Source organism: Sciurus vulgaris (genome assembly GCF_902686455.1).
Source record: "Sciurus vulgaris genome assembly, chromosome: 5".
Taxonomy (NCBI): Eukaryota; Metazoa; Chordata; class Mammalia; order Rodentia; family Sciuridae; genus Sciurus; species Sciurus vulgaris.
This window is the reverse complement of record NC_136465.1, coordinates 115,260,203-115,276,868: the sequence shown is the minus strand read 5'-3', so window position 1 is coordinate 115,276,868 and position 16,666 is coordinate 115,260,203. Positions and strand designations below refer to the sequence as shown.

Sequence of the window (16,666 nt, the reverse complement as noted above, 5' to 3'; positions counted from 1 at the left end):
TAGCTAAGGATTTCCACGGGGTTTGGAGTGGGGAGAGACCCCCTCTTAGGTGAGGGACTGGCTGGGTGTAGAGTGGGGTTCTATACACCACCCTTCTCATCCTCGATGTCCACTGGGCATACTATGGCAAGTTTTCCAGAAAGGGAAGGGGCAGGAGCCATCCTGGAACTTGGGAAGAAGACACTGAAATTTTGGTACCCAAACTAACTTAATATCACACTTTATACAGCCCTTACTGTGGACCAGATTAAGAAAACACACACACACACACACACACACACACACACACACACACACATACATATATATACATATATAAACAAAAAAATATATATATATTTTACATATATACATATATAACACTTTACATGTATTAACTCATTTAATCCTCCCAACAGACTCAAGAATGTATTCTGAATGTATTCTGCCCCCCTTCTCCTGTCCAAACTGAGAATGGAACCCAGGGATACTCCACCACTGTGCTACATCCCCAGTCATTTTAATTTTTATTTTGAGATAGGGTCTAAATGGCTGAGGCTGGCCGAGAACTTGCCATCTTCCCACAGAGTCACTGTGATTACAGGTGTGAGGCACTGTGCCCTGCTAAGAATGCATTCCTCCCCCTCCCCTGGGATTGAACACAGGGGAGCTTAACCATAAGCTACATCCTCAGACCTTTTTATTTTGAGACAGGGCCTCGCTAAATTGCTTAGGGCATTGCTACATTGCTGAGGTTGGCTTTGAACTTTCCATCCACCTGCCTCAACCTCCCCTGTGGATGGGATTACAGGGCCACCACTCCCAACTAAGAATGCTCTTTTAAGTCCTATTTTGGACCAAAGAAATTTAAGGAACTAAGAGGTTAAGGAATTTCCATGAAGTTTATCCAGCAAGTGACTGGCTCACCAGGGATTTGAGCCCAGGTAGTCTTATTTGAAGTCTGCCTCTCAGATACGTTGGCCCCGGTCACGTCTAGCTCCAGAGGCCCTCTTTCCTTCTGATAGCCTTCAGTGGACTCCTGGCCAACTCGCTACCCTGGTACCTGCCGGGTCCTCTTCCAGTCTGACCAGATCGGAGGCCCCTGCAAACCTCAATCAGGGAGGTGAGGAGGAACGGGAAGAGAAAGCAGTTTGAGGCAGGGTGGGATTCCCCTTAAAGCCTCTGCCAATGTTAAAGCAGGATGTGGGTGCCAGCAGGGACAGAGAGATGGCATCAAAGCCTGGGACCCAAGGGGAGAGCAGAGTGAGCTGGACTCAACCGGAACGAGGACAGACGGGCTGGAAGGCGGGACCCCCTTTAAGGAACTTGGTGTGCGGTTTGGGGAACTGCCCTGGCTCTGCGCCTCCCGCCCTCTCGGCTCACAGCCCAGAAAGCTGCGTGGGGAAGCTGCGTTCCTGCCCACGCCCTCCTTCCCGCTGCGTCCTGGGACCCTGGCAACTCTGTGGATCCAGACAGGCGAAGGCGCTGCGGCCCCTGCCAGTCAGCAGGTGGCGCCTGGGTGTCCCCCGCCCTGAGGCTGGGCTAAGGCCCTGAGCGACGCCTTCCCCAGCAATCCAGGTGAGAGTCTCCTGGTTTCCAGTTCGTCTTTGAACTCCTGGGAGAGCCCTTGGCGAGTTCCCTGGCTCCGGCGCCCCCTTCCAGCCTCCCCAAAGTCTCCTAAAAGAAAAGCGGGGAGCTCTTTACTAAAACTTTGTTTCCCCCCAGTATTAGGTATTGAACCCCATCTGCTCTACCACTGAGCCACATCCCCATCCCTGTTTACCTATCTGTCCTTCCATCTATCTGACGAGTTTCAATAAATAGCCCAGGCTGGGACTACTAGTGTATGCCACCACACCCAGCAATTTTTGGTTAATTTTTACATAAGATGCGAGATGGCTCAAGGTCTTTGCCTGTGGATGTCCAGTTTCTCCATCACTATTTCTTGAAAAGATGATGCTTTCTGCATTGATTATTTTACTTTTGTCAAAAATCAGTTGGGTGTATTCTTGTGGACCTGTTTCTGGGTTCTTGGTGGTGTTCCCTTGATCTGTGTCTGTACCTGTACTAATACCACACAATCCACATATATTTTAAAGTAAGCTTGTCTATATCTACCAAAAAAAAAAAAAAAAAAAAAATCCCATTTTATCGTTAATATTGGTTATTTGTCTTTTAAAACTTGTCAGTTTTGCTAAAGATTTGTCAACTTTATTACTTTTTTCAAAGAGGTAGTTCTTTGTTTCTTTCTTTCTTTGTACTGCTTTTCTGTTTTCAACTTCATTGATTTCTGCTTTTTTTCTTGAGGTATTAGGGATCAAATTGTGAACCATGCCTGTAATCCCAGTGGCTAGGGAGGCTGAGGCAGGAGGACGACAAGTTCAAAGCCAACTTCAGCAATCTAGCAGAGACTTAAGCAACTTAGCCAGACCCTGTCTTTAAATAAAATTTTAAAAATAATAAAATAAAGGGTGGCCGGGATGTGGCTAAGTGGTTAAGTGCCCCTCGGTTCAATCCCTGGTAACAAACAAAAAACAAACAAACGAACAGAAACATAAAAAACAAAAACAAAACAAAAACTAGGGATCAAACTCAAGGCTTCATGAATGTTTGGTCAGTGCTCTGCCATGAGTATATCCCCAACTCTGACTTCTGCTCTTACCTTTACAATTTCTTTCCTTTTGCTTGCTTGGGGTTTATTTGCTCTTATTTATTTTTATTTGTTCTATTTTCCTAGGTTCTTGAAGTGGGAGCTGAGATTATTAATTCAAGACTTTCCCTCTTTTCTAACCTAAACATAAATTTCCCTGTTGACACTGCTGTATTTGTTTATCACTTTGATATGTTCTAGAACATTTTGATATATTCTACTTTAATTTTTGTTTGTTTGTTTGTTTATTTATTTATTTATTTATTTATTTATTTATTTATTTATTTATTATTTTCTACTAGGGCTTGAACCCAGGGGAGCTTTATCACTGAGCTACATCCCAGTCCTTTTTATTTTTTGAGACAGGGTCTTGCTAAGTTAAGGGTCTCACTAAGTTGCTGGGGTTGGCCTCAAACTTGTGATCCTCCTAACTCAGTCTCCTGAGTCACTGAGATTACAGGTGCCACTGAGCCAGGTAAGTTCAATTTTTTTTTTTTTTTTTAAGATTTCTGTGATAACATTGGTGCTTAGTACTGCAGTAGCCCTGGCTTGTTCTTCTCTCTCTCCAAATCAGCCAAATCATTTAGACAACAAACTGGTACTCTTGATTCCAGGCCAACTTAATTTGAGTGAAGTTTCTTGGATACATGGTGACTGGTTTCAGAAGTCTTAGTCCATAGATGGTCAACTCCATTCCTTGGGGTCTGAGGTGAGGCAGAACATGATGGAAGAGTGTGGCAGAGGAAAGCAGCTCAAGACATGGCTATAGGAAGCAGAGAGAGCCCTTTTTATTTTTTGATTTTTGAGACAAGGTCTTACTAAATTGCTTAGGGCCTCACTCAGGCCTGAGGCTGGTTTTGAACTTGAGATCCTCCTGCCTCAGTCTCCCAAACTGCTGGGATTACAGGAGTGCCCCACTATGCCCAGCTCAGTGTATTTTTAAATTTATTTTGAGACTTCTTTGACCCATAGTTATTTTAGACATGTATCATTTAGTTCCCAAGTTAAGTGTTTAGAGGTTTTTCTGTTATCTTTCTGTTGTTGGTTTCTAGAATGGCTCACTGGTCTGAGAGCATTCTATATGATTTAATTCTTTTCAATTATTTGAGATTTGTCTTATAGTCTAGGATATGATTAATCTTGGCATATATTCAGTAAGCACTTGAAAATAATGTGTTTTCTGGGCATGTTGATGCGTGCCTGTAATCCCAGTGACTTGGGAGGCTGAGGCAGGAGGATCAACTTTGTGAAAACCTGTCTCACCAAAAAGATAAAAAAAAAGAACTGAGGATGGAAGTATAGCTCAGTGGTACAGCTTGCCATCCTTCTGCCTCAGCCTTCCTAGTAGCTGACATTATAGGTGTGTCTCTTTATGTTTTTCTTTTTTACCTTGTTTTCTGTGTAATACAATTATCTTAATTTCTTCCTGTATAATACAGAAACATATCAGACAGTGTTGTGGTTTTTACTTCAGATATTAAACAATTTAGGAAACTCAAGAAGAAAAAGAAAATATAGTTACCCATATTTTAATTCTTTGTTTCTTTTCCTTCCTAATTTTCTAAGATTCCTCTTTTTGTCATTTCCTTTCTGTCCAGAGAACTTTCTTTAGCCATTCTTTAAGAGAAGGCCTACTGCCAACATAGAGACACACATACCTGCTTCCCATCTCCTCATCTTCCCAATACAGCAATGTTAGGATTTTAGATACAGCAGTTTTGGGCATCGCCATTATTATGACTCTGCAAATCTGATTTGCACAAGAGCTCTTTGATATATTATGACTATTCTTCCTTTCTACACCACTGTTTTGTTTTCCCCAGAGATAGTGAAAGTTATTTTATTTCTGTTTTTATTTTTATTTGTACAATGCTAGGGCTGGAACACAGGGCCTGGTGCCTGGCAGGCAGTGCTCTCTACCGGAGTCCTACCCTCAGTCCTAGGTTATTGATTTTTTTAAAATCATAAATCTTCAGGGATCTCTATGTACTTCTCTCTGACAGTATTAAATCTTTTCTTGATTTGTTCAGACACATCTCACCTTCCTGAAGGTCTCTCTCCCATAACCTTCTGACATGTTCCAGTCTGGTCTGTGGCAAAACTCACTGCTTTGGCACAGCTCTCGGTCTCTTTTCTATCCTTGTCCTTTAACCATAAGTACATTACATAGATTACCTGGAAATGAGAGAAGACGAGTTGTCCACTGAGGGTTTCTTGGTTATCTTTTGCTCTTGTAACAAAGCCTCACAACCTTAATAGTTTAAAACAACACACATTTTTTCACCTAGAAGCTCCATAGGTTAGAAGTTCGACCCAAGTCTCACTGGGCTAAAATTGAGGTGCTGACTGGTGGTATTCCTCTCTGGATTTCCTATGAAAGAGTTGAAGCAATGCTGGGCATGGCATGCCTTAATGGCTATAATGGTGAATAAGATATTCAACAAAGTTCTTGGATGATGCTCACAGGGAAGCAAATCCATGTCCAAAGTGTCTCTTTTGGAGAGAACAAATTACTGTATCCCCCTTGATAAAAGCCATCCAATGTAATAACCCACCTCAAGCGGCTAATTCCTTTGCCAAGGATTGGCTTCCTGTCAGGGGCTCAAAGGTGACTTGTCACACTGGGTATTCATCAGTGACAATACGTGAATAACTTTGATGAGGAGAGGCACATGTTCATGAGCCCATATAATAACCTCTGTCCTTGCCACCCTGGCCACTGTGTTCATGAGGCCATGGGGCAAAACACAGAGGTGGCTGAGAAAAGGAGCTCACCAAATCAACAGAATAGCCCATATGATCTACTGATTTTTAAGAGTCTTATCTTTAGTGATGGCCCTTTTGTTGAACATTCGTGTTACATGCAAATAGTCATATCTTGGGCCCATTCTGAGAGGCCAACCCATATCCCCCCATAGTGAACTCCTTGTCACTTACCCTGAAGTTTTTTCCTTCTGAGTCCTTTATTTTCTGGTCAAAATATTAGCCAATGTCCATGAATTGGTATAGATCTTATCTCTGGCCATAATTAACAAACATATGTATCTTTTGAAGTTCTGTCCACTGGGAGGATTTTTCCTTCCTTGTTGTTTTTCAGGGCTTGGACTGAATTTTTTTTTCTTGATCAATTGTTCATAGGGAACTTCTAAAGAGCCCAAAAGGTGGGGGTATGGGAGGAAAGCAATGTAGGAGCAGGTTCCACTAAGTCTGGGCTTCCTGGATGTGCGATATGGTTAGTTACACCTTCAGGAAAGGTTTGAGACGGATCTAAATGTGCTCCACACACCCAATTCTAAGGCTTTAGATAAGACTAGTTTGTGTTGGGTGATTCAAAATACTTAGGTGATGTCCTGTAGGAGCTATTTATTGAAAGGAAGTTCATAAGGCCATGTGGCAGAGTTACTTGCATTCCAGCCCAGATTAGCTGCAGACCCTTGCATTGAAGTTTTCAGTCTTAATGGTTTTCTGGCAAATGGGGCAGAGCAGTTTATCTTGTCTTGTGCTTCTTTCTTAGTGGTAGGGATTATAAGGTCAGTAAGCAACATATTTTTCACTCTGAAGCTGTTCCAACATCCCAGATCCTTGAACTCTAGAACTTTACTGAGGTGTGAAGTCTTTGAATTTCCTCCTTCTGGTGTGTTATGTGTCTTACCAAAGCATCTAAGGTCTATTAACATGATGTCATCTGTGTAGTGTGCCAGTATATTGTCCTGTGGGATGATGGTGAGACGGTCAAGTTTCCTGCAGGCCAACCTTTGCCAGAGAGCCAGAGAGCTGATGAAATACTGTGGTAGAATAAAGATGTTGTATTACTGCCCCTGCCAAGAAAAAGCAAATATCTTTTGGTGATTTTTTTGATTATTGGTAGACAGAAAAAAAATTATTCAAGCAGCTCTATAGTCTACTTATTTATTTGGTTCTGCGTTTTGAACCTAGGAGTGCTTTATCCTGAGCCACATCCTCAGCTTTTTTTTTATTTATTTTTTTATTATGAGACAGGATCTCTCCAAGTTGCTCAGGACCTTGCTAGTTGCTGAGGCTGGCTTTGAATTCACAGTTCTCCTTCCTCTGCCTCCCCAGTTGTTGGGATTACAGGCAGACGGCTCCATGTCCGGCTCTCATAACCTTTCATTCTAACTGGTAGATCTTATTTGCAGAGCTAGCATCTGGCGATCCTTAAACAGAGCTGCGAGGTTGCACACCTGGGAGTGGGGTGCCTTGAAATTGTGCAATGTGGTGGCTCTGTCTCTGAAAGTTGTGTGCATTTTCCTATTCTCAGTTATCTGGTAAAGAAGTGGAGGTACCTTGGAAAACTAGAAGGAAAATCTACAGTACATACTTAAAAATACTAGAACTCACCCTTATTAGGTCTTTGAGTCTGTGAATTGAATCAAATCTGGAATAAGGTAAGGGATGATCAGTTCTATTTACTAATGGTTCAAGACAGGACTCTACTCACTAGTTCTAGAGATGTTTTAGTTTGTCCAAGAGGACATTAAAATCAAGAAACAACACAATTTAGTTGGGTGTGGTGGCACATGCCTGTAATCCCAGCTACTCAGAAGGCTAAAGCTGGAAGATTACCTGTTTGAGGTCAGCCTCAGCAATTTAGTGAGGCTCTTAGCAAGACTCTGTCTCTAAATAGAATATAAAAAGGGCTGGGGCCCTGGCGTGATTCCGTCCTGTGCGTCTCTTCTCTAGGGCAGCAGCCTATTTTCCGTCCGCCTTCTCTCCCACCTAAGTGCGTGCTACCACCCCATTGAAGATTCGATGGACGTGGACATGAGCCCCCTGAGGCCCCAGAACTATCTTTTTGGTTGTGAACTAAAGGCTGACAAAGGTTATCACTTTAAGGTGGATAATGATGAAAATGAACACCAGTTATCTTTAAGAACAGTCAGTTTAGGGGCTGGTGCAAAGGGTGAATTGCACATTGTTGAAGCAGAGGCAATGAATTATGAAGGCAGTCCTATTAAAGTAACATTGGCAACATTGAAAATGTCTGTTCAGCCAACGGTTTCCCTTGGGGGCTTTGAAATCACACCACCTGTGGTCTTAAGGCTGAAGTGTGGTTCAGGGCCTGTGCATATTAGTGGGCAGCACTTAGTAGCTGTGGAGGAAGATGCAGAATCAGAAGATGAAGAGGAGGAGGATGTAAAACTCTTAAGTGTGTCTGGAAAGCGATCTGCCCCTGGAGGTGGTAGCAAAATTCCCCAGAAAAAAGTAAAACTTGCTGCTGATGAAGATGATGACGATGATGAAGATGATGATGATGATGAAGAAGAAGTTGATGATGATGATTTTGATGATGAGGAAACTGAAGAAAAAGCTCCAGTGAAGAAATCTGTACGAGATAATCCAGCCAAAAATGCACAAAAATCAAACCAGAATGGAAAAGACTCAAAACCATCAACACCAAGATCAAAAGGTCAAGAATCCTTCAAAAAACAGGAAAAAACTCCTAAAACACCAAAAGGACCTAGTTCTGTAGAAGACATTAAAGCAAAAATGCAAGTAAGTATAGAGAAAGGTGGTTCTCTTCCCAAAGTGGAAGCCAAGTTCGTCAATTATGTGAAGAATTGCTTCCGAATGACTGACCAGGAGGCTATTCAAGATCTCTGGCAGTGGAGGAAGTCTCTTTAAGAAAATAGTTTGAACAGTTTGTTAAAAATTTCCATCTTCTTTCATTTCTGTAACAGTTAATATCTGGCTGTCCTTTTTATAATGCAAAGTGAGAACTTTCCCTACCGTGTTTGATAAATGTTGTCCAGGTTCCATTGCCAAGAATGTGTTGTCCAAAATGCCTGTTTAGTTTTAAAGATGGAACTCCACCCTTTGCTTGGTTTTTAAGTATGTATGGAATGTTATGATAGGACATAGTAGTAGTGGTGTCAGACATGGAAATGGTGGGGAGACAAAAACACACATGTGAAATAAACTCAGTATTTTAATAAAGTAAAAAAAAAAAAAAAAAAAAAAAGGGCTGGGGATGTGGCTCAGTGGTTAAGCGCCCCTGGTTTCAATCCCTGAAAAAAAAACCAAAAAACCAAAAAAACATTATTTTGGCCTACAGCAAAATATTTTAGAAAAAATGGTGAGAGACTGAGGATGCAGTTCAGTGGTAGAGCTCTTGCCTAGCATATGTGAGGCCTTGGGTTTGATCCTCAGCACAGCAACAACGACAAAAAGGCTTTCTATTGGTCCCCCTTTTATACATCTGAGGCACCCATTGCATGTTAACTACCTCAGGTGAAGCCATTACAGTATCTCCAAGCAAGACAGGACCAGCCTCATCAGACAGAGAAGAGTGGGTTACCTCTGCTAGCCAGTGAGATTTAGTTGGGTCTGGTCTTTCAGCATCCCTAATGATATCGCAAAGCCTGTTTCCTCATTCATGGGATCCTGCCTCAATCAATACCTTGGGATTTCACTAAGTTCTGGCAAGGCTGTGATTTTACCTTGGAATATAATTACCAACCTGCAGGTGAGGTTTTAGCTATATCAACCAGTGACCACAGGAGTTGAAATGTTCACTTAGGCAGTCTTGGAAGCACACTGATCCTCCTGGGCTAAGAATTTAGAATTTTGAGCTTGCTGTGTTCTTTCTCTAAGTTCACCAGTACAGTCCAAGCAGCCAGACCACACCAGAGCCTTTGATTTCCTTTTCCCACCAAAATGGTCTAATCCAACAACTGTAGTCTCCTGAAGTCTTCTTGTCCATAGGCCAATCATTTCAGGTAGCCCCAGGTCATAAATGAAGTTATTGCCAGTTTTTAGAAGGTAACTAGGACCTTTCTGCTTTCAAACCCAGTCAACTTTGGAGAAACCACTGTCAGAGCCCTTCCTTGAAGGTCTCATACTTAATACTAGTTGTCTTTTATTTTTGTACATGTGGCACTGTATGATATATGTTGTTTTATACCTTCTAGTACCACTTATAAACTGATCACCTGGGCAGGGGATGGATGAAATGGGATGAATACAAAATGGGACAAGAAACTCACCATCATAGCTTTGGGATAGCTAATTTTTCCCTTTGGTGCTTGGAGTACAAAATGAACTGCCCCTCAGGTGGTCACCTTCGCCAACTGGAGAATGAGGATTGCCCTAGCGACTTGGGGTTTTGTTAAAAATAGGTTCTGCCTTGACTGGAGTCAGGAAGGAATGCCTTGGTACTGCTCCTGGGGACAGGTCTGCTCTGGCTCTAGACTTGGTTGCCTATTGGAATTGTCTACAGAGCTTTTCAAATATTTCCCAAGTCTTCACTTTGGGGGGCCTCACCTTAGAACAACTGAATCAGAATCTCTGGGGAAGAGGCCCCCAGGCCTCAGTATTTTTGTATGGCTCCCCAGATGATTCTAAAGTGCAGCCAGCCAGTGAGTTATAGCTCACTGAGGAAGGAACTTGGAACTGGGAACCTGCAAATGTGGTTTCCTGCTTTAAGCTTCTAGCTCTATGACCTCAGACACGTCACATGATCTCTGTGACCCTCACTATCCTACTCTCTGAGCCAGAGCCAATAATATCCACTGCCTTGCATACCTCACAGGATTGTAATGAGGATCAAATGTATAAGCGCCCTGGGAACTGTAAGACATTGTCTAATGGGAGGGATAATCGTATCAGGTGCACCGTCTTGGGTTTCTCTGATCAGCTTGACTCAACTCTAAGTACTGTTCAGGTGCTGCCAGGGACTTTCTGTCGTACCTTCAGGCAGGTCTGCGTCCTGTAACTTTGCTGGGATCAGTCTTTCTTATGCCTGTTCGCTTCCCATCCCAACCCCTGGCAGCTGGGCCATCTGTGTCTCTCTTTTGGGGACCCAGGAAAGCTGGATTCCCTCTTACGAATTAGATTGCCAGCCAGGGTGGCACAACCCTTTGGAGTGGTTCCTGGAACCTCAGGGTCTCCTGTGTGGTTTTGAGGAAGCCCATTCAATGCTGTACTTACATTTCTGGAAGATGGTGGAGAGTGAGGGGGCAAGAAAACCATCTGGAGTGCTTCCCTAACACAAGTCTCAGAAAAGTAAAACTCAATCATTTTTCCCCTAATGTTTGTCTCCTGCAGACCCCTGAAAAATGGGGAGATGGCCAGGTGTGGTGGGACACACCCGTAATCCCAGTGGCACCAGAGGCTGGAATAGGAGGATTGCAAGTTCAAAGTCAGCCTCAGCAATTTAGCGAGAACCTAAGCAATTTAGTGAGATCCTGTCTCTAAACAAAATATAAAAAAGGGCTGGGGATGTGCCTTAATGGTTGAATGCCCCTAGGTTCAATCCTCAGTACAAAAAAACAAAACAAAAAAAAAGTTGGGGGAGGTGGAAACCAAGTGGGGGTTAGGGAGAGAACAGACAGAAGTGAAGCAAATAATTGTTTTTTTTTTTTTTTTCTTTCTCCAGGGAAGGTACACTTTCGAATACTTTATTTTTATGTGGTGTTGAGAATTGAACCCAGTGCCTCATGTGTGCTAGGTAAATGCTCTACCACTGAACCATGACCCCAGCCCAAGGGAAGGTACATTTTAAAAGGGTGAGAAGCATATCACCAGAGCCCCTTGCTCCTGGATAGGATGTTTTCCTGCATTTAAAGGGTCCTGAAACCCAGAGGGCAGGGGACCTGGCCTGCACAGTTAACCTCTCCTGTAACTCGGCTTAGACTTTGTTCAGGGTGGCCTTACTCCCTTTGCTTCCCATCCTTTCCTAACCCTTCTCTCAGGGCCCTGCATGGATGATTTCCATCCTGTCCTGGCGTCCTCTAGGTCTCTCCTAGGGAATATAGGCCTCAGTGGTGCTGCCTTTAACTTTTCTCCACTAAAGACACCCATATTCTTACTTTGCAGAGTAAATATGCTGCATTTTTTTAGGTTAAAACCATCTTCTGCTTTAGTTGAAAATTCATAAGGTCATCACACCTCATCTTCCCTCATCGACCAATCCCATTGCCTTCTTCCTCCCAGCCTGGAACACTTATCACCCTCTAACATGCTATATAATTTGCATATTTATTATCCTTATTGTTTGTTATCTATTTCCCATCACCAAAATGTGTCACAGAACAGGGATTTTGTGTTACAGACTTCTAAAAACTACACTCCCATCAAATGTAGGAGCAGAGACTAGGGGACCACAGGTTTGGGGACAAGAGTGCAGGTTGGAACTGGAGTATCCTGCATGGGAAGCCCTGGGTGATGGGCCAAGGATGCAGAGTGGCAAGGGGGGTGGTGGTCAGTGCTCTGGCCCTGCCTCCTGCTCCCTCCTGGGCCCTCATCTTTGGCTCCACGTCCTCCTCTGGCTCAGATTTCTGCTACTGAACAGCTGCCAGTCAGAGGTCCTATATCATCACTAGGCCTCAAGGGAAAGATTTCACAAGTCTTTTGTGGTTTCCCCACTGCTGAGGGACATACACCCTCCCTTCTGCTGCTCCCTCTGGGTATTTCCAAGAATCCAGACCCTCTTCTGCCTACTTTCTCACACTCATCTAAAACCCCTGGGGTCAGAGGGAATTTCTGCCTGGTCAGAGATGGGACTGTAGGATCAAGGCATTTGCACTGTAAGAAAAAGCCAAAGAAGACTCAAAATGATGTGTAATTCTCCGAACTTTTATTGATCTCCTGTTCCCTGAGGGTCCCCTGCTCCTGCTGCCTCAGCGCCTCAGCACTTTGGTGTCATTGGTCTCTGACACTATTTTGCCATCCACGATCCTGCGGGTGGTGGTCTTTTGGATGGTTTGCATGGAGTTGCTGCTGTCCAGGGCATCATTGAGACTGTAACAGAAGACCAAACCGTGACGATGAACAGCCCCACAGAGGAGAAGGTAGACAAGGAAGGTAGAGATAAAAGTCTCCTGGCCCTTAAATTTATGTCCCAATTTCCCTCAGTCGCGGCCTCCAGAAGAGGAAAACTCAAAGCCAAATCTTACTTGTACCCAAGTATAGCTAGGGGCAACACCGAGTCATTTCCTTCTCAAGGGAGGGAACTTCCGTAACCATCATTCCCTTGAAGACTCAAGAACACCCACAGACCAGCAGCCCAGTGCTCAGTGGATACCAATGAACAGCTCCTTAGGGGCTTCTAAAAACTCTAGATTTGGGAGGAAGACCCCCCTGCTTGTGTGGGTGGGAGACCCCTACTCACCTGAAGTCCTCTCCGTCTTCCAACAGGCGGCGGTAAGTGGCAATCTCAGCCTCCAACTTGACCTTGATGTTCAGCAGGGCCTCATAGTCCTGGGCCTGGCGCTGCCCCTCTGCCCGGGTCTGTGCCAGCTCTGATTCCAAGTGCAGCAGGACTCCATTGAGCTGCTCCATCTGCATGGTGTAGCGGGCCTCCACTTCTCTCAGGCTATTCTCTAAGCTGGCCTTCTGCAGAGCACAGAAAGGAGGGGCAGGGCAAGTTGAGTCTACTCCTCATCCTTTACTCTCTGAAACTTTTTTTTCTTTTATAGTACTGGGGATTGAGCCCAGTGATGCTACCTACCATTGAGCTCTACCACTGAGCTACATCCCCAGCCCCTTTTCTTTCTTTGTTTTTTGGTTTTTGTTTATTTTTTAACATTTTTTAGTTGTAGATGGACACAATATCTTTATTTGATCTATTTATTTTTATGTGGTGCTGAGGGTCAAACCCAGGGCCTCACATGTGCTAGCCAAGTTCTCTACCACTGAGCCACAACCCCAGCCTACCCCCAGCCCTTTTTAAAAGAGTTTTTGGTTTTGAGACAGGGTCTCACTAAGTTGCTGAGGCTGGCTCCCAACTTATGATTCTCCTGCCTCTGCCTCCTGAGTAGCTGGGGTTACACACATATGTGTGCCACCACACTGGCCCTGAAACATTTTTTGAGGACCTCTTGTTTGCCAAGTGCTAGGGTGGGAGGTGGGGATAGGAGCTGTGGGAAATACAAAGAGAAATGATGCTCTAAGGAAACTCATGATGGGAAGATTTGGGCTGAGACAGAGTTGTGCCCAAGGCCAGAGGAGCTGGCACAGGTGATGATGAGAGGGTGCTCACCAGATTTCTCATGGAGTCCAGGTCAATCTCCAAGGACTGGATTGTGCGTCTCAGCTCTGTGAGTGTCATCTCAGCAGCTCCAATCTCGGCTGACTGAGAGGTGACCACTGTGGTGCTCTCCTCAATCTGCAGAGGGTTAGGGTCATCAGGTCTCCCCTTCCCTGCTTGCCTCCCTCCATACCCTAGCAGCCAGCCCTTCCCACTGCACACCTGCTGGGACCAATACTTGTCCAGCTCCTCTCGGTTCTTCTGAGCCAGCTCATCATACTGAGCCCGGATGTCTGCCATGATCTTGCTGAGGTCCTGAGATTTGGGAGCATCCACCTCCACAGTCAACCCAGAGCTGGCAATCTGGGCTTGAAGGCCTTTGACTTCCTAAAGGAGACAGGACTCAGGATCAGAGTTACAACCAGGCCCTTCATCTATGGTTGGCTTTTCTTGGAGGCTGACTGGAGCAGTTGGAGAAGAGACCAGAGGGAGCTCAGGGCTTGTACTCTCCAAAATGCTAGTTCTGGACTTCTCCAAAAGCAATGCCACCCACTCCCTGCCTAAGTCTATCACTCACAGGTGGTTTTTCTCTCTCTTCACTTCACCAGGTCCTTTCATTTGCCCTCCTTCCATAAACCTGCTACTTAGACCTCTTCTAGAAAACCCTATTGGTTCTGCCATCAATCCTAAATCTCAGTGCTGGTTGCTTGTCTCTGTGTCCTCATCTCCTCTTGCCTACACCATCTTGGCCTCTTCACATTGTAATTCTGGTGATCCACAGAGCACATGTGTTCCACTGGAGGAGGCTGATTAAAGTTCAGACTGGTAGGTTTTTTGCCTGGCGCATGCTAGGCAAGTGCTCTGCCACTGAACTACAGTCCCAGCCTGGAGGGCTGTTGGTTCTAAATTTCCCTACAAGGTGGCTTGCTGTTGGCCTGCTCCATTTACTCCCTGCCTCCCCTTATTTCAGTCCCTTGGGTCCCTGGCCTTGCTTGCCTCCTCATGGTTCTTCTTCATGAAGAGCAGCTCCTCCTTGAGAGTCTCAATTTCCGTCTCCAGCTGCAGTCGAGTGATATTGGTGTCATCAATGACCTTGCGGAGCCCATGGATGTCACTCTCCACAGACTGCCGCATAGCCAGCTCTGTTTCATACCTGCAGGTGTAGAGGTGATCAGAGGGGTCCCCCATCTCTGACCCAGAACCTTCTCAGCTTGTGCCACCTCCTGTGCCCATTGAGAACCAGCAACCTGAGTCAGGAATCAGGTGGTAATCCTCCAGCACATGGTGGGGGACAAACGTGAATAGTTAAATGAGTAAATGAACCTTAACTCTCCACTCACACCTGAGTAAGATCCCTGGAAAGCCTCTACCTAACCCAGCCCTAGAAGCAGACCATTCTTACTTAGCTCTAGCCCCCACCCTCCAAACCCCCAGACTTACTTGACTCTAAAGTCATCAGCAGCCAATCGAGCATTGTCAATCTGCAGAACGATGCGAGCGTTGTCCACGGAATTTGCAAAGATCTGGGGGGGATTGTGGACAGAGATTGCTCCGTGAGAGGAAAGTCAATGATGGGTGGGCTGAGTGTATGATGATGTTATGAGTTTCCGTGAAAGCTTCCCAGTCCCAGAAGTAGCCAGAGGCTTGCCCCACTTCCCATTTCATGAACTCCCTAATCCCAGCACTCTGCCCCTGCTGCTGGAACCGGACTGGATGGCCTGCTAGAGGAAGTGAACAGTTACTAGTAAGTTCTTTCCCTGGCCCTCTCCTGGCATTTTTTCCCAGTGCACCTGCTCACCCCCTGCTCTGGGCCCCCCACCTCAGGATTGGCCCCTCCCACAGGTAGGCCTTCTGTTTGCTCCTGGATGACTCAGCCTTAGCCACATCCGTTTAACCCTCCAACTGTCCCCCTTAGCCAGAAGCCAGTGTCTAGGTCCACTTTATAGCTCTTTTCTCACCTTCTGCCACACGGTCCACTCCTGCAAAGCTCTCATGCCTATCCCCTTCCTACCATCCCCTGGGGAGGAGGTCTCCCATGTCTACCCATTATCCTTGGGGTTTTTGAGGCTAGGGGGTGAGATGGATAATGAAAGGGTGGAAGGAGTCAGTGTACCCCACTCCAGTAAAGTTCCTCTTGCTGTGGGGTGGGGAGGAGAGATAATGAATGGCGGGACGTTCTCAGGGAGTTGGGTGCCCTCCCTCCGCACCCTTTTACCTGAGCTCTCAGCTCCTCGATGGTCTTGAAGTAATGCCCCCAGTCTCTGATCTGGGGCCCCTTCTTCTCCAGATGTTCTCGGATTTTGCTCTCCAGCCTCCGATTATCAGTTTCCAGGCTCCTCACTCTGTCCAGGTAGGAAGCCAGGCGATCGTTCAGGTCTTGCATGGTCTCCTTCTCGCTCTGGATGCCGCCCATTCCCGCCAGACCCCCAGCCATTCCCGCCGCCGAACTCCCGGACCCCCAGCCGCCCCGGAAGCTGGTGGAGCGGGACACTGAGATCCGGGAGCCTGAGCCCCCGGCGCCTGCATAGACGCTGGCCGCGCTGCTGGCGGGCCGGACCCGGTGGCTGGGCGACCGGACGGACCCCAGGGACCGGTAGTTGGTGGAGAAGGTGGTGGAGTGGGTGGTGAAGCTCATGTTATCGGATAGGATGGCGAGAGACCAGGACTCAGGTTCAGGCCGCAGACGGTGGCGGTCGGCGACCCAAGTTATATCCCCGAGGCAGGAGGTGGGGACCTCTGCGAACAGGCCCCGCCTCTGCCACCGTGCCGCCTCTGCAGCCTGAGCCACAGGTGGACCGCGGCGGGGGCTGTGCACCCTGGGTTCCCGCCCTCCTGAGCCACCTCCACCCCGACCCCCGCACCCTCAGCACAGCCCGGCGAAGGCCACCCTTGTTCCTCAGAAAGGGGTGACTAATCAGGGTCGCAAAGGGCAGCAGGTGTTTTTGGCAGTGGTCAGGCAGGAAATGACGTTTCTAGTACTCCCCTTCCCAGGTAGAGGAGGTGCTGGTAGGTTGAAAATTTGGGGGTTTCTGGTTGTACGAGGTGGAGTG

At 46.1% G+C, this 16,666-nt stretch overlaps 2 protein-coding genes across 2 annotated transcripts; one reads left to right on the top strand and one right to left on the bottom strand.

The window, feature by feature from the left end:
- The first annotated feature begins 7,290 nt into the window (after positions 1 to 7,290).
- Positions 7,291 to 8,514, top strand: LOC306661447 (nucleophosmin-like). The gene has a single exon (XM_079140454.1). It carries the CDS (start codon positions 7,400 to 7,402, stop codon positions 8,270 to 8,272), a length of 873 nt encoding a protein of 290 aa, XP_078996580.1. The 5' UTR covers positions 7,291 to 7,399; the 3' UTR covers positions 8,273 to 8,514.
- Positions 8,515 to 12,202: 3,688 nt separating this feature from the next.
- On the bottom strand, positions 12,203 to 16,337 carry KRT18 (keratin 18). The gene is made up of 7 exons (XM_079142045.1): positions 15,832 to 16,337; positions 15,057 to 15,139; positions 14,613 to 14,769; positions 13,839 to 14,003; positions 13,629 to 13,754; positions 12,759 to 12,982; positions 12,203 to 12,388 (listed from the first exon to the last, which is right to left on the bottom strand). Exons 1-7 carry the CDS (start codon positions 16,249 to 16,251, stop codon positions 12,268 to 12,270), a joined length of 1,296 nt encoding a protein of 431 aa, XP_078998171.1. The 5' UTR covers positions 16,252 to 16,337; the 3' UTR covers positions 12,203 to 12,267.
- Between the last annotated feature and the right edge of the window lie 329 nt (positions 16,338 to 16,666).